The sequence below is a fragment of the Pecten maximus genome, chromosome 7 (assembly GCF_902652985.1).
Source record: "Pecten maximus chromosome 7, xPecMax1.1, whole genome shotgun sequence".
NCBI classification, from domain to species: domain Eukaryota; kingdom Metazoa; phylum Mollusca; class Bivalvia; order Pectinida; family Pectinidae; genus Pecten; species Pecten maximus.
In genome coordinates this window covers 36,282,759-36,307,577 of record NC_047021.1, presented here as the reverse complement: position 1 = coordinate 36,307,577, position 24,819 = coordinate 36,282,759, and the positions used below count along the sequence as shown (strand labels likewise).

Sequence of the window (24,819 nt, the reverse complement as noted above, 5' to 3'; positions counted from 1 at the left end):
TATTGGTTTGAATACGAAGAATTTCAAGACCGAGTTACCATGTAATAACGGTTCTACTACATGTTCAAGGACAACAAATGTTGACAAAAATAAGACCAGGTGTTCCATGAGTGTAAACGTCTTCTCTGTCATCTAATGAAAGAGGGAAATTGAAAAAAAAATCAACATGATAAGGAAATGACTTAGATAGAAAAATATGCTAGAAGGCTTACATTATCTACGGTGAAAAGAAGATGGACGGTTATATTTCAATGATAATGTTCGTATGTTTGAATAACTTCTTCATTCAGACATATAACGGTACGGCATTTAATAAGCGATAATTTTACTTAATTAAACAGAACTTTGCCCCATGACTTGATGACTTAGTTATTGTTTAAAATAAAGAATTAAAGGCGTGATAAAGAGTATACATGACTTGCAAAAACAAATCGAAAAGGAAGAGATTGTGATTCATCAAATTCCATACTATGTTTATATGGAATGGTGTTCTATATGTACCTCGATATATACGATGTACATCTTTCATATAATTTAACATTAGATCACTGAAATTTGGAAGAAATGGTATCAACCTATTGTGCAACTCTGATATTTGAAATCAAATCATGTCAATATGGAAGTAAAACAGTCAATATTTCATTTATATTTTATCCAGAAATATATGGGAAACTCAGGAGATGTTTGACGTAGTGCATCATTGAATAAATTCCTTGCAGCTAGTGCAATTATCTTAGTAATAACGAATGCTTTCCATTGCACATTAATCTACATTATACATATCTAATACATATTTGTTCCGATGATGTACATACGTACAAGATTAGTACCATGGAATTAATATTTTCCTTTCTACGAAATAGTATCGTTTTAACTAGACTCAAAACACCGTAAAATGCAGCAAGATTTGAACTTTTAGATTCTGTTACACTATATCATTTCCAATATCGGACTATATCATCCCGCATATTGACAGATGTGACGTCTTTGGAGGAGTCGTCACACGTGCGTTGAACGGTATTGATGATTTTTCCTGTATTTAACAGAGCGCATGATAAATTAATTTTTAAATCACTGCCTTAGCTAGGGATCGATCAATGGACCTCTGTCTTACTAGTCTTACGCTCAACCGATCGAGCTAAAGAGAAGATCTCTCTAGCCGAGCGGTATATTGCGGCTAGTATTTACCAAGGTTACATGCATCAGCTTTAGGATACGATACTGAACAACTATTTTTGATCTAATTGTAAAATTTGAAATAAGACTCATAACGGCATACACATTTTTAATTAATATGGTGCAAGTGTTCATAGATTATGGTTATTATCATGTCAAATCACATAACAATACTTCCACAGTATACGCTATGTGATAAAATTGATTGTAATATTCATTTAGGTGACAAAGTTAGTAAAACATTTTAAATGTAATATTTTGCAGTTGTGAATTGTGCTCCAATCAACGTGTACGGAAAATGGGCAAAGTGTAATATATTCAACTCAAAACGATGGACGGTGAGTGTTTTTTTTTTATAAGTGCACATCGATACTTATCAATATTACAGTTATCTGCATAAAACGGACAAAAAAGGTATTAGTAATTAGTCTATGGATGGTAAACAGTACTGTAAGTTATACCGCAATATGAAGATCAATAATGACTGAATCAGTTACAAATACTGATAAAACATTTACCCATATGGTATATGTTCATATATTGTATTTGGTTCCAATATTTTATAATGTTCAGTCTATATATATATATAGCTATTGAACTCACCTGAATGTGCCCAGTGGAAAATGGTTAGTTGATAAATGGGAATCCCAGTTTGGTCTGTCATTATGTATTCAAGCTTTTGGGATCTTCATACAGTGTAGACTATTTTCATCTTATCTTTGATTTTAATAATGTTTTTGTAATAAGAGAGCATAATTATATTACTACCTTCGTAAAACATTCCGCATGATCCCTGTTCGAAATCCATGTCATTGCCGTCTACTTTTAACCCCTTCAGATATGTCATAGTGAAATAGCTTTCTCTATGCAAAATCTGGTGGGTTGTGTTTGTATTGTTTAATGCCCTAACAACAATCATAGTCATTCATGGACGGCCGCCACTGTGTGCATGTTCGTGTTTACCTCCTGGTGACAGTTCAGAACAGTGAAGACTTTATGCTACCTCACCAAGGTATACTTGCCGAATACACCCAGAAGGACACTCCCGCGCAGTCATCCAACTCACTATATTCTGATTGTTAATACCATTTTAATGATTCTAGTATGTCTCAATCACGAGAAAGGACCTGAAGCCTTCCTCAGGGGAAAACACTCAACTGAAGGCAAAGAGAAAGGCAGCGTTAATGAAAATATTACGAAAAAGAAAGTTGTTTAGATATAGGAGAAAATATTCCTAATCAAGTATCAATGCGATGAATTCATTAGGTGCGAATCTTACACCCTACTAACATATAGATAATGTGATTTGATGAAAAAAAAGCTCAGATGAGGGACCCGATAAAACCGGTTTCTCTCTGACAGAAACTACAAAGTATCGGAGTGGCAGTATAGAAGTTAAAGTGACCGATTTTGGTAAAGCGCCTATCTAGTTTTTTGGACATGTATGAGTTTAACTTGTCACCTCAAGATGTTTGATACAAATAAATCGTCTCTTAAGCGTTGCAAAAATAAACACACGAGACCATATTCATAGTCTTGTGAGGATGCATCTGGCTTAGAATTTACAACGTTACAAATCATAATGTCGTCGTCGTCGTAGTAGTAGTAGTAGTAGTAGCAGTCATTGTTTTGTTTTCCATTGTTAAAGATTGTACAAAGGAGATATGACGGAACAGTAACATTCGACAAACCATGGGACGAATTCAAAGCCGGATTCGGAGACCTCGATGGGGAATATTGGATAGGTATATTTTTTATCTTTTATTTCTAATTATTTTTCATAATATTTGCATATCCGGTGCATGTTCGATATATAACCTTACTAACGAAAATATCGTTTACAAGTTATACACATCAAAGACGAGTAGGAAACCATCAGCTGGACCGATGCACACATGCGCAGTTAGTGTGAATGCACGTAATGACTATTTTCGTCTCTATCTTGACTTTTTTTTCCCAATAAAAAATGAATGAAATATATATGAATAAAAGATATAACGATGAAAAAATAAAATGTTTTGAATATCCTACAGGAATCGAATAAAAACGATGTCGTTTTGGAACTATATGTGTTTATTCCTAAAGTTAAAAACCTTTCCCCAAATTGTTGAGCGGTTCCATTAATTGTCCGGCTATTACTTCTATTCGTATAACGCCGAAAAAAGTCGATTTTCTTTTAAAAACATTAAATAAAATGTGGTTAAAACGTTAAAATAAGGAATACGTTTTGCTTGCTTTCGTTTACTGGTTTGTAAACTACATGTCCTAGGAAATGAGGCTTTGCACCGCTTAACTCAGGAACACAACCAAATAGCTGTGTTTGTGATTGAAGACTGGAATGGAGTTGAAAAATACGCCCAGTACAATAACTTCAAAGTATCGTCGGAAAAAGACAAGTATCGACTGACAGCCACAGGATATAGCGGTACCGCAGGTGGGTCAAAGACTTCCGCTGTCATCTCATTGTAGTTCTCATATCTCGACAGAATCAATATTCGGTACTGGAATGAGATAAGGCTAGACGCAATCTGATTAAAATTAGACTTATGATTTCGGCTCCTCTGTGATACACTGCAGTAAAAGATCCTTGTATTGTGTCACGCGCCCGAGGGCGAATACCTTTACCGACCTGGAAGCTACCAATAGATAACTAAGATGCAATGTGTAAACTTAACAATTTATTTACACAATAACAATTAAAGACATATCACGTCAAATGAACACCATCAAGTTACACCTAATAAACACAATGCGTACAAAACAGGGGATCCCTCACAAAACAAAACACTGAGGCAAAACGTTAAGTTGTGAGAAAAGTAAAATGACGTTATTTTATCTTTTAAAGAATCTGTGGATGTGTTAAAATGAACGTATTATCTACTAGTTCAAGATTTTGATATACCACGAGTATTTTAGACAAGAAACATATCTATGTATATCATAGCCACATGTGAAAGATTGATTTACCACCAAATTCATTTATTATTCATATAAATGAAAAAAAGGACTTTGCCGTATGTTTATATGAACATAATGCGGTCACAAACATATATTTACCATTGTATGGCACTGCCACTATATAACCCTACCAATTCAGTTGCGAGTTCACCAGCTTATGAACTGCCAACTGAAATTTGAATTTGAAAATTTCAAAAAAAATCGCACGACAAATAAAAAATTGCAGATGGTAAATATAAGCATTGAACGGCTTTCAGTTGGCATTCATAGTCAATATGAATGCCAACTGGACAGAGGCAAATTCAACATGAAGCGCTAGCATTTGCCTCTGTCCAGTTGGCATTCATATTGACTATGAATGCCAACTGAAAGCCGTTCAATGCTTAAATGTCCTTCAGCACCTTACTAGGAACGCACATACACATAAAAGCGAATTACGTCATTAAGCGACGAATGCTAAGTTTAATACAGACACATATTGCTTTAGATTTATAGTTATTGGCTGTCGAAATATGTACACTCCATGTAACAAGATCTACTTATATTCAATATTTAGAATTAGAATGTCCTGCCAGCTCTATCAATATGGCACTCATGATTTAAATGTTGAGCTGGCAAGGCATTTGAATGCCATGCCAGCTTTATTCTTAAAAATAAAGTGTAAAAATGGGAATTAAGTTCAAATAAAACATTGTCTCCAAACGGAACATGTAGTACCAATTGGCCTGATATGATGATGGAACTCAAGCTAGAATTTAAGTTTCGACCAAAGTAGAAACTCTGAGTAATATGAACTTGATGCAGCACTAATATAATGGATAACTTCTGTGGTACGTTTGGAATGTATTCATTCATAAAAATATGAATTAATCCATCCTTCCTCATTACTCTATGGAAAGCCGTATGGGACCCCCGACTCCGTTCAAGATTTTTAACTAAGAAATAATAACACTTGCGCGGAAAATGAAAAGCCGTGCAAGATTGGCGTACCGTTGAAGATAAGCCGTTGAATATTTTACCGTTAAAGATTTGTGCCGCGTAAGATTTGCCGCGGAAGATATGCTGTAGCTATAGGATTGCCGAAGAAGATTTACCGTTGAAGATTTACCGTTGAAGATTTACAGTTGAGTTAGATATATATCACTCGGCCATACTCGGCAGTTAAAGATTTTTGCCGTGTATGATTTACCGTTAAAGTTTGTATTACCGTTGAAGATTTTGCCGTTAAAGTTTTTACCGTTGAAGATTTAGCCGTTAAAGATTTTTGCCGTGTAAGATTTACTGTTGAAGTTATTAACGCTGAAGATTTTAGCCGTGTAAGATTTGCCGCAGAAGATATGCTGTAGCTGTAGAATTGCCGCAGAAGATTTACCGTTGAAGATTTACCGTAGAAGATTTACAGTTGAGTTAGATATATATCACTCGGCCATACTCGACAGTTAAAGATAAGGTTTGTATTACCGTTGAAGATTTTTCCGTGTAAGATTTGCCGTTAAAGGTTTTTCTTTTACCGTTGAAGATTTTGCCGCTAAAGATTTTTGCCGTGTAAGATTTTCCGTTGAGGATTTTTGCCGTGTAAGATTTGCCGTTAAAGATTTTACCGTTGAAGATTTTGCCGCTAAAGATTTTTGCCGTGTAAGATTTACCGTTGAAGATTTTTGCCGTAGAAGATTTACCGTTGAAGATTTAGTTCACACAGAAGGTACGTATCATGCGCATGCGCAATGACCTTGTATTAATGACCTGCATAATACAAAATAACAGAGACCTATATGTTTATAACTGCCTATTATAGGTAATAATAACACTGATAGTGATTTATAAAACACGAATATAATTGATTTAGGTAATTATGAATCTAACATAACATAAAATAAGTTTATGAGTTCATGAGATTATACATGTAAACATTTCCCTTTGTTGTGATGGTCACGTGCAGGTCGATATATAACACATAATTCCATTTCTTCCTTGACCAATCGCTAATTGCAGTACACATCGATTTTTAATACTGCGTGTCGATAATGAGAGATTTGATCAAAAAAAATACTTGTAAAGGCCGAGATTCGGTGCAATTTGTGTATGTTGGTGTTATCTGGACAATTGACAGTATCAATTAATTTTCTTCATGCATGGCTACAACAGCTAGCTCCCTAAGGTCTAATTTACACTGTAGGGGAAACACACACGTGTGCCTGTGGTCTACAGTGTAGTGAAGGGACAAGTCCTGTCTGTATTTATAGATGTGAATGCAAGAAACTAAAATTCATTAATCTTATTTATCTATTTAATCAAATGACATATTCATATTACTCTGGGTCACGATCTCACTAAGGCTGTTTAAACTGACCTCAAGTGACCTAAACTATCTCCTTACTATGCCCTAGTGTTGACAGACACATACCAGCCAGGATACTGGAACTGGGCTAGCCTGGTTTGTTTTCAGATAAAACAATACGGCATTAAAACTTCTTTATTTCCAATTTTGCACTCTGTCACTCTCACAATTGTATCACACTTTACAAAGTATAATATGAACTGTATTCAAAAATAAAAATGATTTTGGAGTATAGCATAGTATAATTTCTTAACAATATTTTTTGTTTATAATACGTCTTTAATACAAGTTGTGAGTGAAATTTCAGAAGATAATTATATACACCACATAAAGCTTTATTTTCTGAGACATAATACGCATTCAAATGATATGTTCTCCTTAGTGTTACATCAATAAATCCTAAAGAATAATATTGAACTATATGACATATTGTTTGGTTTTTCATAGCTAGGTAATGTAAGCACACTTTTAATTCACAGTTATCATGAGTTCATGAGATTATACATGTAAACATGTTGTAAATTACTGTACAGACCTGCGCCCCTCGTCACACCGGCCAGGTTTGGGTTGCTGACCTGTCACATAAATTTTGCTGTGTTGATTAGATAGCCAATGTTTTGCCTGCACAATCAAATGACTACTTGTGATTGGTCACTCAGCTTTTGTAAGATGTTATGATACGAGATGTGTAACGAATTATACATCCTATCATATTACACACCACACTCCTCCTTTATTTCCTGTACTATCAAAGGGGGGGGGGGGGGGGGGGGGGGCGTTCCTTGGACGAGACGCACAATTCTGAAAACTTTGCACTTTTGGAGTGATTTATGGGGCGGAGCAGACTTTGAAACATGTACACTACGGTTCAATAGTATAATCAAGCAAATAAATCTAATGTATCTGTATGTATGTATTATTTATCAATTATGGATCATGCACCTATTGTTTTAGAATCTCGGCCTTTACAAGTATTTTTCTTGATCAAATCTCTCATTATCGACACGCAGTATTAAAAATCGATGTGTACTGCAATTAGCGATTGGTCAGGGAAGAAATGGAATTATGTGTTATATATCGACCTGCACGTGACCATCACAACAAAGGGAAATGTTTACATGTATAATCTCATGAACTCATAAACTTGTTTTATGTTATGTTAGATTCATAATTACCTAAATCAATTATATTCGTGTTTTATAAATCACTCTCAGTGTTATTATTACCTATAATAGGCAGTTATAAACATATAGGTCTCTGTTATTTTGTATCATGCAGGTCATTAATACAAGGTCATTGCACATGCGCATGATACGTACCTTCTGTGTGAATTAAATCTTCAACGGTAAATCTTCTACGGCAAAAATCTTCAACGGTAAATCTTACACGGCAAAAATCTTTAGCGGCAAAATCTTCAACGGTAAAATCTTTAACGGCAAATCTTACACGGCAAAAATCCTCAACGGAAAATCTTACACGGCAAAAATCTTTAGCGGCAAAATCTTCAACGGTAAAAGAAAAACCTTTAACGGCAAATCTTACACGGAAAAATCTTCAACGGTAATACAAACTTTATCTTTAACTGTCGAGTATGGCCGAGTGATATATATCTAACTCAACAGTAAATCTTCTACGGTAAATCTTCAACGGTAAATCTTCTGCGGCAATTCTACAGCTACAGCATATCTTCTGCGGCAAATCTTACACGGCTAAAATCTTCAGCGTTAATAACTTCAACAGTAAATCTTACACGGCAAAAATCTTTAACGGCTAAATCTTCAACGGTAAAAACTTTAACGGCAAAATCTTCAACGGTAATACAAACTTTAACGGTAAATCATACACGGCAAAAATCTTTAACTGCCGAGTATGGCCGAGTGATATATATCTAACTCAACTGTAAATCTTCAACGGTAAATCTTCAACGGTAAATCTTCTTCGGCAATCCTATAGCTACAGCATATCTTCCGCGGCAAATCTTACGCGGCACAAATCTTTAACGGTAAAATCTTCAACGGCTTATCTTCAACGGTACGCCAATCTTGCACGGCTTTTCATTTTCCGCGCAAGTGTTATTATTTCTTAGTTAAAAATCTTGAACGGAGTCGGGGGTCCCATACGGCTTTCCATATTACTCCGTATGTTGCGTTCATTTTCATATGGAAAGCCGTATGGGACCCCCGACTCCGTTCAAGATTTTTAACTAAGAAATAATAACACTTCCACGGAAAATGAAAAGCCGTGCAAGATTGGCGTACCGCTGAAGATAGGCCGTTGAAGATTTTACCGTTAAAGATTTTTTCCGTGTAAGATTTGCCGCAGAAGATTTTCCCGTTGAAGATTTTTGCCGTTAAAGATTTGCCGCGGAAGATATGCTTTAGCTGTGAAGAACTGCCGCGGTATGGGACCCCCGACTTCGTTCAAGATTTTTAACTAAGAAATAATAACACTTGCGCGGAAAATGAAAAGCCGTGCAAGATTGGCGTACCTCTGAAGATAAGCCGTTGAAGATTTTACCGTTAAAGATTTGTGCCGCGGAAGATTTGCCGCGGAAGATATGCTGTAGCTGTGTAGAACAGCCGCGGAAGATTTACCGTTGAAGATTCACCGTTGAAGATTTACAGTTGAGTTAGATATATATCACTCGGCCATACTCGACAGTTAAAGATAAAGTTTGTATTACCGTTGAAGATTTTTCCGTGTAAGATTTGCCGTTAAAGGTTTTTCTTTTATCGTTGAAGATTTTGCCGCTAAAGATTTTTACCGTGTAAGATTTTCCGTTGAAGATTTTTGCTGTGTAAGATTTGCCGTTAAAGAATTTATCGTGGAAGATTTTGCCGCAAAAGATTGTTGCCGTGTAAGATTTACCGTTGAAGATTTTTGCCGTTGAAGATTTAGTTCACACAGAAGGTACGCATCATGCGCATGCGCAATAACTTTGTATTAATGACTTGGATAATACAAAAAAAGCAGAGACCTATATGTTTATAACTGCCTATTTTAGGTAATAATAACACAGAAAGTAATTTATCAAACACAAATATAATTGATTTAGGTTTATTATGAATCTAACATAACATAAAATAAGTTGATGAGTTCATGAGATTATACATATAAACATTTCCCTTTGTTGTGATGGACACGTGCAGGTCGATATATAACACATAATTCCATTTCTTCCTTGATCAATCGCTAATTGCAGTACACATCGAATTTTAATACTGCGTGTCGATAATGAGAGATTTGATCAAGAAAAATACCTGTAAATATATGTAAAGGCCGATATTCGGTGCAATTTGTGTATGTTGGTGTTATCTGGACCATTGTCAGAATCAATTAATTTTCTTCATGCATGGCTACAACAGCTAGCTCTCTAAGGTCTAATTTACACTGTAGGGGAAACACACACGTGTGCCTGTGGTCTACAGTGTAGGGAAGGGACAAGTCCTGTCTGTGTTTATAGATGTGAATGCAAGAAACTAAAATTCATTAATCGAATTTATCTATTTAATCAAATGACATATTACTCTGGGTCACGATCTCACTAAGGCTGTTAAAACTTACCTCAAGTGACCTAAATTATCTCCTTACTATGCCCTAGTGTTGACAGCCACATACCAGCCTGGATACTAGAGCTGGGCTAGCCTGGTTTGTTTTCAGATAAAACAATACGGCATTAAAACTTATTTATTTCCAATTTTGCACTCTGTCACTCTCACAAGTGTATCACACTTTACAAAGTATAATATGAACTGTATTCAAAAATAAAAATGCTTTTGGAGTATAGCATAGTATAATTTCTTAACAATATTTTTTGTTTATAATACGTCTTTAATACAAGTTGTGAGTGAAATTTCTGAGACATAATACGCATTCAAATGATTTTCCCCCTTAGTGTTACATCAATAAATCCTAAAGAATAATATTGAACTATATGACATGCTGTTTGGTTTTTCATAGCTAGGAAATGTAAGCACACTTTTTTAATTCACATTTATCATGATGATGGGGGGGGGGGGTCATGTTGTAAATTACTGTACAGACCTGGGCCCCTCCTCACACCAGCCCAGGTTTGGGTTGTTGATCTGTACATAAATTTTGCTGTGTAGATTAGATAGCCAAGCCAATGTATTGACTGCACAACCAAATGACTACTTGTGATTGGTCAGTCAGCTTTTGTAAGATGTTATGATACGATGTGTAACGAATTTAATCATATTACACACCACACTCCTCCTTTATTTCCTGTACTATCAAAGGTTTATGATCACCCCTTTTCCAGGGGGGTGGGGGGTGGGGGGGGGGCGTCCGTCCTTTTGACGAGATGAACAATTCTGAAAACTTGATCCAACTTTATTTGAACTTTAGGAGTGATTTATGGGCGGAGCAGACTTTGAAACATGTACACTACGATTCAATAGTATAATCAAACAAATAAATAAAATGTATCTGTATGTATTATTTATCAATTATGGATCATGCTTCACACATCGAGACAAATAAATAACATTCAACATATATGTTACATTTACTAGCGCGGTTCAGACCATCTGGAAATTATTGCATTTTGACCCCTCCCGCTAGTGTTTTAATTAATATACAGTGATAAATATGACCGCAAACAAGAAAATATTCTTCGTATAGTTTATCCTTCAAATAATCCATCTTGATATATTGAAATAGTAGAACAGTTTCGTAGGCAAGGGATAAATATGACTCTATCTGTTACCGATTTAAAAATCGATGTGTACTACATATTTTTATAATTTACTTTTTATTCAGTGTTTTCATCAAAAAATGTACAATACATAACTTTCTCACATACACACCCTCACACACACACACACACACACACACACACCCTCATACTAAGGCGTGTATACACTCAATCAATTAAATTTACTAAATTTGTATAAATCAAAAATCAAAATCAAAATTACTGTAATTAATCATTTATCACATACACACATTTATACACACACACACATACATATGTCCCACTCAAACCAAGATTTCTGTACTGTAAATACATAGCATCAATTACACTCATAATTTACACATGTAAAATGTCTTTACTACAATTTGTTTATATATTTCACCATCACATACACACACATACCCTCCCATGCATACCCTCATATACTTGGTCAAGGAAGAAATGGAATTATGTGTTATATATCGACCTGCACGTGTCCATCACAACAAAGGGAAATGTTTATATGTATAATCTCATGAACTCATAAACTTATTTTATGTTATGTTAGATTCATAATAAACCTAAATCAATTATATTTGTGTTTGATAAATCACTTTCTGTGTTATTATTACCTAAAATAGGCAGTTATAAACATATAGGTCTCTGTTTTTTTTGTATTATCCAAGTCATTAATACAAAGTTATTGCGCATGCGCATGATGCGTACCTTCTGTGTGAACTAAAGCTTCAACGGTAAATCTTCTACGGCAAAAATCTTCAACGGTAAATCTTACATGGCAACAATCTTCAACGGAAAATCTTACACGGTAAAAATCTTTAGCGGCAAAATCTTCAACGATAAAAGAAAAACCTTTAACGGCAAATCCTACACGGAAAAATCTTCAACGGTAATACAAACTTTATCTTTAACTAGTCGAGTATGGCCGAGTGATATATATCTAACTCAACTGTAAATCTTCTACGGTAAATCTTCTACGGTAAATCTTCAACGGTAAATCTTCCGCGGCAGTTCTACACAGCTACAGCATATCTTCCGCGGCAAATCTTCCGCGGCACAAATCTTTAACGGTAAAATCTTCAACGGCTTATCTTCAGCGGTACGCCAATCTTGCACGGCTTTTCATTTTCCGTGGAAGTGTTATTATTTCTTAGTTAAAAATCTTGAACGGAGTCGGGGGTCCCATACGGCTTTCCATATTTTCACTCTCTGTACCGCTGGGCTATGTCATTGTAAATTGAAGGCAAACAACTATTTTATTGGTCATTGGTAAAAACCTGACATATCATTTATCTGAGATACTCCTTTTCAAGATTACAGAGGAGCGACATTCAAATACAAAGGAAGTCAATTAAACAGTCTGGCGACCCGAGATATATTTGTTGTACATCAAAGGAAAAAAGATTGCGTTAACTTAACCTTTGCCAGATATATGATACAGATGCAGAGGACGAACGTAACGCTTGCAATATCGAGATGCAAATAATTTACAGATAACTCTATTTTTCCCGATTGATGTGTACTTTTAATACCTTTTGATATAGAGAGTGATTGTTACGGCGACATCATGCACTAGTATTTATGCGGTTATTGGATCGCACACGTTACACGATATGCTTTATTCGCACAATGGAATAAATGAGCAATTGCATCATGTATGCCAATGTGCGCACGATGGGCGACTGGAACGCCATCAGCACGATGAGAGCACAATGTATGAAAGATATTTTTGGTACGCAGTTCGATCTCACAACTGTAGCTTGTATGCTCGAGTTTTATATTTAACTTTATTGTTGTAACCATTATGATTCGATTAGTAAAAATGTTTATTATTGAACAGGTGATTCCCTATACAGCCATAATGGACAGCAATTTTCGACCAAAGACAATGACAATGATGAGAAACGTGATGGCTCTTGCTCCGAAGAATACGAATGGACGGGCTTCTGGTTTCACCAGTGCCTTTCAAGTAATATCAACGGAATGTATCTGATGGGAGGTGTCACCACTCCCAACGCCTTAGTATGGTATTCCTTTTCTGGACAGTTTCGGCCAATGAGAAAGTCGAGAATGATGCTACGACCCTCTCCGTAGTTATTAGTTAGATACTGAATGCAAATATTCACCGTACCATAGACCATGGTAAACTCAATAAATTGTTTGGTATTATTTGATGGAACGTTTTCCATAACTTCATGAAATCAACCATCGTTATGATTTTTTTTCTGTTCTGATTTTGAGTTGGAAATTCATGCATGTCAATACAGACAGACATACAACGCCGAAAATTTGACAAAAGCAGACTTAACTTCCGTTTGCGTCAGATCAGCATTTTGTCTCTTTGTAACGTATATGACTGATATCAAGTCACAGGTGCATGCAAGGATGTGAACAGATTTTACTCTACATAGACCGGTTCACAAGCGTCTTAACACAATGTTTGTGACGTTCATGAGGTTACGTAATATCCAAAGTCTTATATGATAGTTTTAACAAAAAAAAAATCATACTTGGCATCAATATCTTCGTTTTTTAATATACAGTGCATCATTAATTGTAATATGGCTGGAGTGTTTGCTTAATTTTCATTGGCCAATTCCTGTTTTCATCACAAGAACTTATCAGCGAGTAGACCTGTTCGTGCTAAAATAGCTCAGGTGGGGAAATTCCCATTGCATTGCGGACATGTTCGTGCTATTTATAACACGACCGGTCGGCAATCCTTGTCTCCAATGACGCGTCGTGTTATTTATGTATATTATTAATACTGTAACACAATATTACCAGGTTTGGAACTTTCCTGGCGACAGTAGCCACAGTGGAAATCTAATGATGTATGACTTTATGAAACAAATATAACACTGTTTCATACCCACCGCACATATGCGTTCGTTTGTATGTGAACTGTAACATACATTGTATTAACATCCTGTTTCATTTCGTTTAATTACGTATTATTGAAGTTTATCACAACTCATATCACAGACATTGTTACGCTTGTGATGTGCAGTCACCGTTGTAGTAATCAATAACCTCTGTACACCTCTTGCATCATTATCAGATTTAAGTTGTTATGAAAATAACAATATTCATGTGTGTTGGCGTCCATGTTTGCATCCATTTAGACTGTGACTTTGATGAATTCCCCATTTGGGAACTTTGCCCTCTAAGACCAAAAAGTACGCGAATAGTTTGTATGTTTTAGGCCGCATCATCGTGGATTCGAAGGGCGAGATTGCAAGTTTTTTTTCTGTTTTATCTTTTTATGTGTGATTATATTTCATTATATTATTATCTTGTACATTAAGCATAATATATACAACATGTCAATTATCAAAGTTAGTTCGTGTTATTGTTTTGCTTCCAGAGTTTGAAACAGGCAGTTCCAATGATATCTGCTTTGATATCTGCAATAAAATATGTTTGCTTCTATTCTCCACTTTGAAAAGGACACATGCGAGACTCGTGGTGACAAAGAAGAAAACAAACTGAGAATCTCTGACACGACTAGTTTTGACCACCTGAATCGGCAGGTTTTTCTTCAGTAGTATCTATTCTAGATCCGAATGGTACGAATGACCGTGATATTTAAGTCATAAAACGTCATGAAATACCAAATACCAGCTAATGTTTACTCACCGTCGAACACCGAAGCGTGTCGTATCCGCCATCTTGGGTGTGTTATACCCAGTTTAAGACGGTGTCCTACACTTCAGGTTGAACCCCCTGAGTACAGGTCGAGTCGATCGCTATAAACATAGATTTACGTCACCGGCCTGTTATCCATAATGTATTTGCGGGGTTCAGCCAATCGACTAAATGAGATGTGATCACATGATCTGTTTTACTACACAGTTACTACGCATCAGTCACCTGTTTGATTCATTAGATAATGATTTGTCAATAACGTTGCAAAAACTGCAGTGGGTAAAAGAATATGGCTTATCAACCTGTAAAAATTGTCGAAATGTTATCTATACACATAAATTCAATATTCTACCTTTGGAATTTGTAACGTAGATGTTAACAAAGACACAATAACTGGTATCCAAATTCAGTCAATTTATTCAGGAAAAATCGGGATTTTTTTTGTTCATTTACTAGTTCCCGAACACTGGTCAACAATTGCAGTAATATTGTTTTGCTAGCCGTTTTAATTTTCCCAACTTTCATTATATTCATCTTTTACACTTTCAGGCATCACTCTCACATTCTCGTCAATCATCGTAATCTATGCCTGTATCATTCTCTGCTAGGGGGAATTTTCTTACTTTGATTTAAGGAATATTTTGGTATACGTTCAAAAGACCAATTGTTTAACGCTTTTAAAAGTTGTGAGTTGTTGACACATTTCAATTTTACTATCAATTGACTTAATTTTTCTATTAGAAACACCTAAAGGCCCATGGCATATCAAATTATTGAACGAGTTTAATAAATTCCATATGACATAGCCGCTGAACATTCAAAAGTTACCTCGTTGGCTGGTAAAAACACAAGATATGAAATTTTGAATGTCGAATGTCGTATGTTGAGCGGCTGAATATTCAAAAACTGAATGTTGTATGTCGTATGTTGAGCCGCTGAACATTCAAAATTTGAATGTCGTATGTCTTTTGTCGAGCCGCTGAACATTCAAAATCAAAATCTGAATGTCGTATGTCGTATGTTCAGCGGCTGAACATTCAAAATCTAAATGTCGTATGTTCAGCCGCTAAACATTCAAAAGTTACCTCGTTGGCTGGTAAAAACACAAGATATGAAGTTTTGAATGTCCAATGTCGTATGTTGAGCGGCTGAACATTCAAAAACGGAATGTTGTATGTCGTATGTTGAGCCGCTGAACATTCAAAATTTGAATGTCGTATGTCGTTTGTCGAGCCGCTGAACATTCAAAAATAAAATCTGAATGTCGTATGTCGTATGTTCAGCGGCTGAACATTCAAAATCTGAATGTCGTATGTCGTATGTTCAGCGGCTGAACATTCAAAATCTGAATGTCGTATGTCGCATGTTCAGCCGCTGAGCATTCAAAAGTTATCTCGTTGGCTGGTAAAAACACAAGATATGAATACAGAACATCATGTCATTGTAATAAAACTGCTTCACAGCGATGACCACATTGACCTGTCATGCACGTGTAGCGGGACTGGACTGGGTCGATCATCGGTGACCAGGTAGCTCAAATGGTAGAGCATCCGGCTAGTATTCGGAGGTCCCGGGTTCGAACTCCGGTCTGGCCGCTACATTTTTTCCTCTCCTGTTACAAAATTGGCGCCCAACTAAAATACCCACGGTGGTGGTATAAGGGTCTCGTGTGTCTTCGAGGGTGAAGACTTGGAAAAAAGGAGGGAGGTGTGTAGCGGGACTGGACTGGGTCGATCATCGGTGACCAGGTAGCTCAAATGGTAGAGCATTCGGCTAGTATTCGGAGGTCCCGGGTTCGAACCCCGGTCTGGCCGCTACATTTTCTCCTCTCCTGTTACACACGGAACCAGTTGTATGCTCCATTTAACACCACCGTTCGACACAGCAAATGTTACTAATTAAATACACAATCATTACAGTGATATACCGAGTTGTGGGGTTCATGTTCGGTGTCTTCCCACTCAGCCAACATATCCTATTTTAACATTGGGGGTAGGAACAATAGAGAACAATATGCACTAATTACAGATAAGTTATAGCCTGTTTTGGAGAAGTAATTGATTCTCAGGTTACCTGTGTTACCTGTATTACCTGTGCTACATGCTGTTAACATTCAACTTGAAGCCTTACGGCTCATAAGTATAACATAGAAGCATCAACATACACATATATACAATACGTAACTAATTGTTATAGAGGATGAACAAAAGAGTAGGCGTAACTGGTGAAAAACATCCGCAAACATTGATTTTAACAACAAAAGCACAATTTGTCAGAGTAGTCAGGGGGTGGACAAAACAATAAACATAACTGGAGACGAGTACCTTAAGTCATTAATAAAAAGTAAATAATACAGTTTATAAGAGTAGATAGATAGTAGTTACCAAACAATAGGTATAACTAATATAAGTATCTAGGATTTTTCAAATGCAAATATATACTTTGTGAGAATAATTAGATGATGAACAAACAATATATATAAATAGAGATAGGTAACTAACATCGTTAATTCAACACTAAATACAAAGTGTACATAATTTAGATGAATAGTTAGGGTATGAACAAAAAATAGGTATAGCTGGAGATAAACACGTACAATACGATATTGATTTATACCAAAGGTTGGAATCTCGACCGTAGTAACCAGCTTGATTGTAAATATTTTCCAAGATTACATAACTCTTTTTTATTGTGAACAGAAAGCAATTGGACAAGTTTAAAAGAAGACGGGTGATTCCAATAATATTTTTAATGAATCTTTTTCGAATATCGACATATAGTGGACAAATAAGGATGAAATGGAATTCGTCCTCTACTTGGTTCTGGTTGCAATAACGACATAACCTATTTGACCTTGGAATATTACGATACCGGCCTTCTTCTATATAAAGCTTATGCGATGAATGTCTTAATTTCGAAATAAGTTTACGATACGGATCAGGAATAGATTTTGTTAGATAGAATTGCAGTGTGAAGGTGTCAACAATATATTTATACAGATTACATTTAGAAGATCTTTCAATAAATTCATTTCTTGCTTGAATAAAAGCATCAATCAAACTCTGCTTAAAGCAATGTAAAAATACCTTTTCATTACCAACATAATGAGTTAACCAGACACTACCGAAACCAGAAGACAATAATAATGTTTTAACTTGGCAACGCCAATTACAATTTCTGTGGTTGCAATCCTCCATCACTTCATAAACCGACTTAAGAACAATGTTCTCACATTTGATCAATTTCAGCCAATATTTTATTATTCGACATTTCCTGACGATATGCAACGGCAAACGTCTTAATTCCGAATATATCACGGAATATAAGGAAGGCGTACTTGTCTTAACAACAAGGATCTTTCTCAAAAGATCAACATGAACCTTTTCTACTTTGTCTGCAACATGGAAACCCCATGTTTCGCAACCATAATTGAGAATAGAGGAGACGTAAACATCAAAAACGTTCAATTTAGATTCTACATTGAGAGATAAATTATTACAAATTTTCAACACATTATACATACATTTACGGCCTTGTTCTGCAATAACACCTTGAGTTTTTGTGAACTTACCATTAAAGTTAAATACTATACCTAGGTAGTTAAAACGATCAACAATCTCTATTTCATTGCCATTAAAGTAAAACATTTCTACAACTCGCAATCTACCCCTATTACGAAATACAACAATTTTTGTTTTATCAGTATTGACTGTTAATTGCCAATTGTCACTATATTGTTTTAAGGAATCTAACATTTTTGTAAGCCAGAAGCAGTTTCTGAGAAAAGGACAGTGTCATATGCATACATAAGAAGAAAAAGTGAAACATCTCTTAAAAACAAAGCGTCGCAGGAGGAATTAATTAGTTCATTTTCGAAATCATTAACATACATAGAGTAAAGAAAGGGAGACAACCCCTCCCCTTGCATCAAACCTCGGGAGCAAGAGAAAAAATCAGACAATTCAGACTTAAATCTTACACATGATTTCAGACCTTTATATAAAGACTTCAAAACATTTTTTGTAGATAATGTATACTAAATATATATATATCACAAATACTTTTATATAATTAAAAAAAAATAAAATTAAATAACTCAAATTTTCATAAATTAGTGAAACTAATTCATTTTTCTATATCTTTCATTGTTACAAATTTCACACTTTATCATAATTATTATGTTTTATAAATAAAACAGAAAATACATTTGTTCAATTTTAGCCTTTACATTGAAAGGTCACATTATCAATAAGTTTAAGTCAACGTTACCTGTTTCATTGTGATATATAACAGGTATATATAATGCACTTAAGAGAAAAACGATTAAAAACAAAACAATTTAAATCATATTTTAATAGTTCAAGTAAAACAAAACATGTATGATAATGAAAATGATTGAATAATAAAGCACAAATCAGTATAATCCTAGAAATCACGGATAAAGTTCACAATATCACCAAAGTCAATTAATCATATCGGCGGTTCTCATATATGCAGTCTTCACATACGAAATTATTCACGTAATAAATAGTTCAATCTTATTATTACAAAGAAATACTAGTCTATATAGTTGTCACTTCCTTTAACAGGAGTATATGGTAATCATAACCCTTGCAAGTTCAAGTTGCTTTATGAAATTGAATGTTAAATTATACTTGTATATAATGTTTAGAATATACAAGTTCGATTGCACAAAGTATATCATAATCACTTAGGTCCCTTTATGAAATTGAATGTTAATGTTCAGGAAACACAAGTATATGATACACGGGTATATAATTGTCATTATCCTGGATTTAATACTCCAAGTGGATAAGATGTGAAGCTGCATCAGCATATGCTGTCACATCCATCGTGTTGTTTCGTAGTCTCATCTTGAGAGTCCGCAGAGTCTCCATTCCAGTTGGCGATATTTCCTCTTCTTTGCGAATGGTTTACCTCCAGCTTGATACTCTACCATTCTCCAAGAAATCAACCCTAATCTGGGCATTTGCCATTGCAATCTATAATCTATTTTCAGTAACGTCAAGTACAGTAAGTGTTCAGATAACAATAACTAATGGATCTGGTAAAATGATTGGACCAAGGTGTATACTGTTTATTGTAATTTTGAAGGAATAACAATTGGTTGTTTTTGTGTTGGTTACATACACATACTCTTATAAACAGTTTTGACTACATATCATTGAAGTTTATTTATTAGGATTGATTAGGATAATTAATGGATGCAGGCTGGAAGCCTCTATATCCATATAGTTGATCGTCCCGAGATAAATCCAAATTGTTAAGAGCTTAAAAGAGTATTCTTATCCATGTGATTAACTATACTGTTTCAAAGTATCTTCTCTAGGGTCTTTACAACAATACTTGTGAGGCTGACAGGTCTATAATTTCCTGGGTCCGACTTCGATCCTTTCTTGTATATGGCAGTGATGTTAGCTTCTTTCCATTCTTGAGGTAGTTTTCCATCTTCCAATGACAGGTTGAAAATCTCGGCTAAGGGTGTACTGATAAAATGTCTCAATTCCTTTAGAACTTTCGGGTGAATTTTGTCTGGCTCCTGCGATTTATTTTCATTTAAATTTGCTAAAAAAATTTCAACGACTAATGGATTACAAATTATGTCCTCAAAAGGGTGATTTACAGTTCTAGTATTAAATTCCGGTAGGTCTCAAGATGGTTCCTTCGTAAAAACACTGCTGAAGTCCCATGAGGTTGGATATCCCTGTTCTCACTTTTCTCGTTGGGTTAACATAATTCCAAAATCGTTTTGGGTTTGATTTGATATTCTCTGCTATGCTTCGTTCCATTTCCCTCCTAGTCATTCTTATTTCCCATTTAAGATGATTTCTAATTTTTGCATATTCTTTGTGTTTGCTTTCACTTTTGGTTTCCATAAACCGTTGCCATGCCCAGTGTTTCTTGTTGATTTTCTGAAGAATGGATTTATTCAATGGTACTTTATGTTTCTTTTCTCCAGACGATTTACTCTTGGGTATGTAGGAATCTACCTTATCTTTGATGACATCTGTAAAGCTTTTATACATATCTGTAACACTGCCATTCAGAAGTTCACTCCAGTCCCTAGGGATAGTTTCCCTCATCTTTTCATAATCCTCTTTGCCGTAATTCAGACGTGGCTCCTTCCTGGTAGTTAGTACCGTCTCGCAGTAGAAATTAAAGTTCAGGACCAAATGGTCACTACTACCGATAGGTTCATTGTAGTTAATTTCTTTTACCATTTCTTCTTCATGAGTTATCAAGAGATCGGGTACATTTGGTTCATTTCCTTTCCTACATCTAGTGAACTTATTCACATGTTGGTATAAATAATTATCCTGAAGACATTCGATGAACATTCCACTTTCTCTATCATTTCCTGTAGACCAAGAATCCCAATCAATTCTCGGAAGGTTAAAGTCTCCCATTATAAGTAGATGGCTATAAGTTTTATCAGATGATACTGATCTTATCATCTTCCGAAGTTCCTCTGTGTTTTCTATAGTTGAGTTTGGACGTCTATAAATACATCCAACTAATAAACAGTTGTTTCCTGCTAACTTTATGCCGTTAACTCTTTATGTGATTTTAACAAAATGCACCTTTATTTTTGTTGAAACAATAATTCAATTTGTAAGAATTAGTTGCTTATTATAAAATAGTAATCATATCTAATTGAAAGGGGGAAAAGAACAAGAAAAAGAATGATTTAAAGTACACTGTATATCATTGTTACCTGTATATGGTGCATTTTTTTTAGTTATGAAAGATTTTTCCATTATTTCATTTTTGAAGTGTTGTGTACTATCATTATTAATATAAGTAATAAATTATCAGTATATGTATTCTGTTATTAATACGTACACATGAATGTATATTTTTAAAGGTATTCTTAAACATTTTCTTCACTTTTATTGTTAGTCACCTTTGAGTCCCATGTATACGTATACTGAAACAGGCTATACCTACATTTTCCACAGGTAAACTCAGGTAATGTTTATATAGCAAAAGCAACATGTTTGCTGAGTGGGAATGAACCTCATGTTCATGTCAATTGGGGTTTAAAGAAATAACCCGCACGGAAATAGGTAAGATCGGGATGAGGTCAAATTGGGGGCTAAGCCACGGAGGCGTTAAAATGCCAGTTGATGTACCCGTAGGTTACACAGGTACAGATGTAGGTCTCGTTTGGATTTAACTGTACCACTGTTGGATGTCTTTCATACAAACAATTGAAGCTTTAATGTTGTTTTACCTTGTGTTGTAACTTAAAATCTATTGAAAAAAACAACATATTATGTTCAAAGTTTAATGCTGGTCCTCAGGGAGAGTTAGATCACGAGATACAAGATCTAAACCATTAGCAAGTAAACATGGTATCACCAGTATTATAATTGATGTTCATAATTCAACAACATCCGTTATGTACAAAAGATGTTCTACACTGAGGAAAAAGCTTGGTTTTCAAGCCTTTTGTGTGACACCAGAAAGGTCAAAGGTCATAGGTCATGGTTTGAAGTAGACAGACACTAGAGTTAGAGTAAGAAAGCACGGAAAGACAGGGTAATAAGAATTTTAAAAAATGCAATTGGGACATAATATCTATTTTGGTCTCTTCAAGGTTTTCTTATGTAACATGAGGGAGGGGGGGGGGGGGGGGGGGGGGGGGAGGGAGGGGGTAATGTGAATTGACACCCCGTCTCGCCCTGTACACCAGTCAACCCAGGTTCGATGGGTAAATACTTGTACTGTAGCTTCGGAAAGGAGGACAAGAACTATAGAAATACAATTTAACAATTTATTATGAGAAACATGTCAGTATTTACAACATAAAACAAATATACTGAGCACAGAACGATAATAATAGGCCTAACAGCTAAGGAAACCCCACATATCTATTAATAGCTAAGCTACAAAACTAACCCCCTCCCGGCTATATAGCTCCCCATCCCACAATGATATTATCTACACTAACGAACCTAACATAACCCCCGATTAACCCTAAGTACCTACCGCAGAGAAGGTTTGCACCACAGGAAACTAATCCAGCGCTCTGCTCCCCGAAATAGAGGAACACACAACCTTTATACATAAAATTGACAATACGAAACAGTGGACCAATCGGCAACGAGGAAAATAGACGACACCCAGACGAGACCAAGTTACACAAGACAGAAGCACGGGAAAACACAGACCTCGCACAGGACACGTGTGCAGAGACAAACAACAAGGCAAATACGTCACAGGTACACATAGTACAAACTCCAATAATGCCTAGTACACTGACACAGACTACCTGTATAAAGCTTACCAGTATAATTAAACATTGCACATAACGCTTAGTCAGCTTAATATAACATAAATAATAACACCCCCACCTAATATAACACAAATAATAGCACCCTCGCTACACTCCTCCCTTCTTTGAAAAGATAGCTATCTATGTACAAAAAACAAATGTAAACCCTGGCATAACTCAATTTGAACAAGATATTCCCCGCTATAAAATGAGATCCAAAAATAAATTGAAATAAATCAATTCCTGCAAACAATTAACATAGCAGGTAAATGGATTAGATCTATCAAAAATATTATTAACTGGCAACAATATTTAACAAATTGAAATCAAAATTTAACACAAATAAATGTCTATCAAAACTACGTATATCTGCTCTGTTAATCAAGCATAACAAATGTTTAACACTAGGTAAATATAAAAAAAGAAAATTTTCACACGCGCGCGAGGAATAAATGTCCAATGTCTCCCAATTTCATTCTCTTTGGTCCTGTCATCACCACATCAAATCTAGGTAGTCGTCATCGCCAGTGTCCAGTACTTCATCCTCCTTGCTAGCTCCCAAGCCTCTGGTCCTCGTAGTGGCGAAGTACTTCCCCTCTTGGTCCCTATGATAACGGATCTCCTGGTAGGCGAGCTAATAATAAAGACACAAATTCTCAAGTAGGAGAGCAAATAATATAGACACAAAGGCTCAGGTAGGAGAGCAAATAACATAGACACAAATTCTCAGTTAGGAAAGCAAATAATATAGACACAAATTCTCAGTTAGGAGAGCAAATAATATAGACACAAAGGCTCAGGTAGGTGAGCTAATAATATAGATACAAAGGCTCAGGTAGGCGAGCTAATAATAAAGAAACAAATTCTCAAGTAGGAGAGCAAATAACATAGACACAAATTCTCAGTTAGGAGAGCAAATAATATAGACACAAAGGCTCAGGTAGGTGAGCTAATAATATATATACAAAGGCTCAGGTAGGCGAGCTAATAATAAAGAAACAAATTCTCAAGTAGGGAGCAAATAATATAGACACAAAGGCTCAGGTAGGAGAGAAAATAATATAGACACAAATTCTCAGGTAGGAAAGCAAATAACATAGACACAAATTCTCAGTTAGGAGAGCAAATAATATAGACCCAAATTCTCAGTTAGGAGAGCAAATAATACAGACAAAATTCTCAGTTAGGAGAGCAAATAATATAGACAAAAATTCTCAGTTAGGAGAGCAAATAATATAGACACAATTTCTCAGTTAGGTGAGCAAATAATATAGGCAAATATTCTCAGTTAGGAGAGCAAATAGTATAGACCCAAATTCTCAGTTAGGAGAGCACATAATATAGACAAAACTTCTCAGTTAGGAGAGCAAATAATATAGACAAAAATTCTCAGTTAGGAGAGCAAATAATATAGACACAATTTCTCAGTTAGGTGAGCAAATAATATAGGCAAATATTCTCAGTTAGGAGAGCAAATAATATAGACACAAAGGCTCAGGTAGGTGAGCTAATAATATAGATACAAAGGCTCAGGTAGGCGAGCTAATAATAAAGAAACAAATTCTCAAGTAGGAGAGCAAATAATATAGACACAAAGGCTCAGGTAGGAGAGAAAATAATATAGACACAAATTCTCAGGTAGGAAAGCAAATAACATAGACACAAATTCTCAGTTAGGAGAGCAAA

At 35.4% G+C, this 24,819-nt stretch overlaps 1 protein-coding gene across 1 annotated transcript; it reads left to right on the top strand.

The window, feature by feature from the left end:
- Positions 1-3,071: 3,071 nt before the first annotated feature.
- LOC117331200 (fibrinogen-like protein 1) lies at positions 3,072-14,524 on the top strand. Its single transcript, XM_033889798.1, has 3 exons — positions 3,072-3,078; positions 3,446-3,610; positions 13,027-14,524. The coding sequence occupies exons 1-3, from the start codon at positions 3,072-3,074 to the stop codon at positions 13,278-13,280; spliced, it is 426 nt and encodes a 141-aa protein (XP_033745689.1). The 3' UTR covers positions 13,281-14,524.
- Positions 14,525-24,819: the final 10,295 nt, after the last annotated feature.

What these genes read in the sequence shown, in the direction of transcription:
- LOC117331200 (XM_033889798.1), top strand. An exon ending in AGGATATAGCGGTACCGCAG is followed by an intron (nt 3,611 to 13,026) that starts GTGGGTCAAAGA and finishes ATTATTGAACAG; the next exon opens with GTGATTCCCTATACAGCCAT.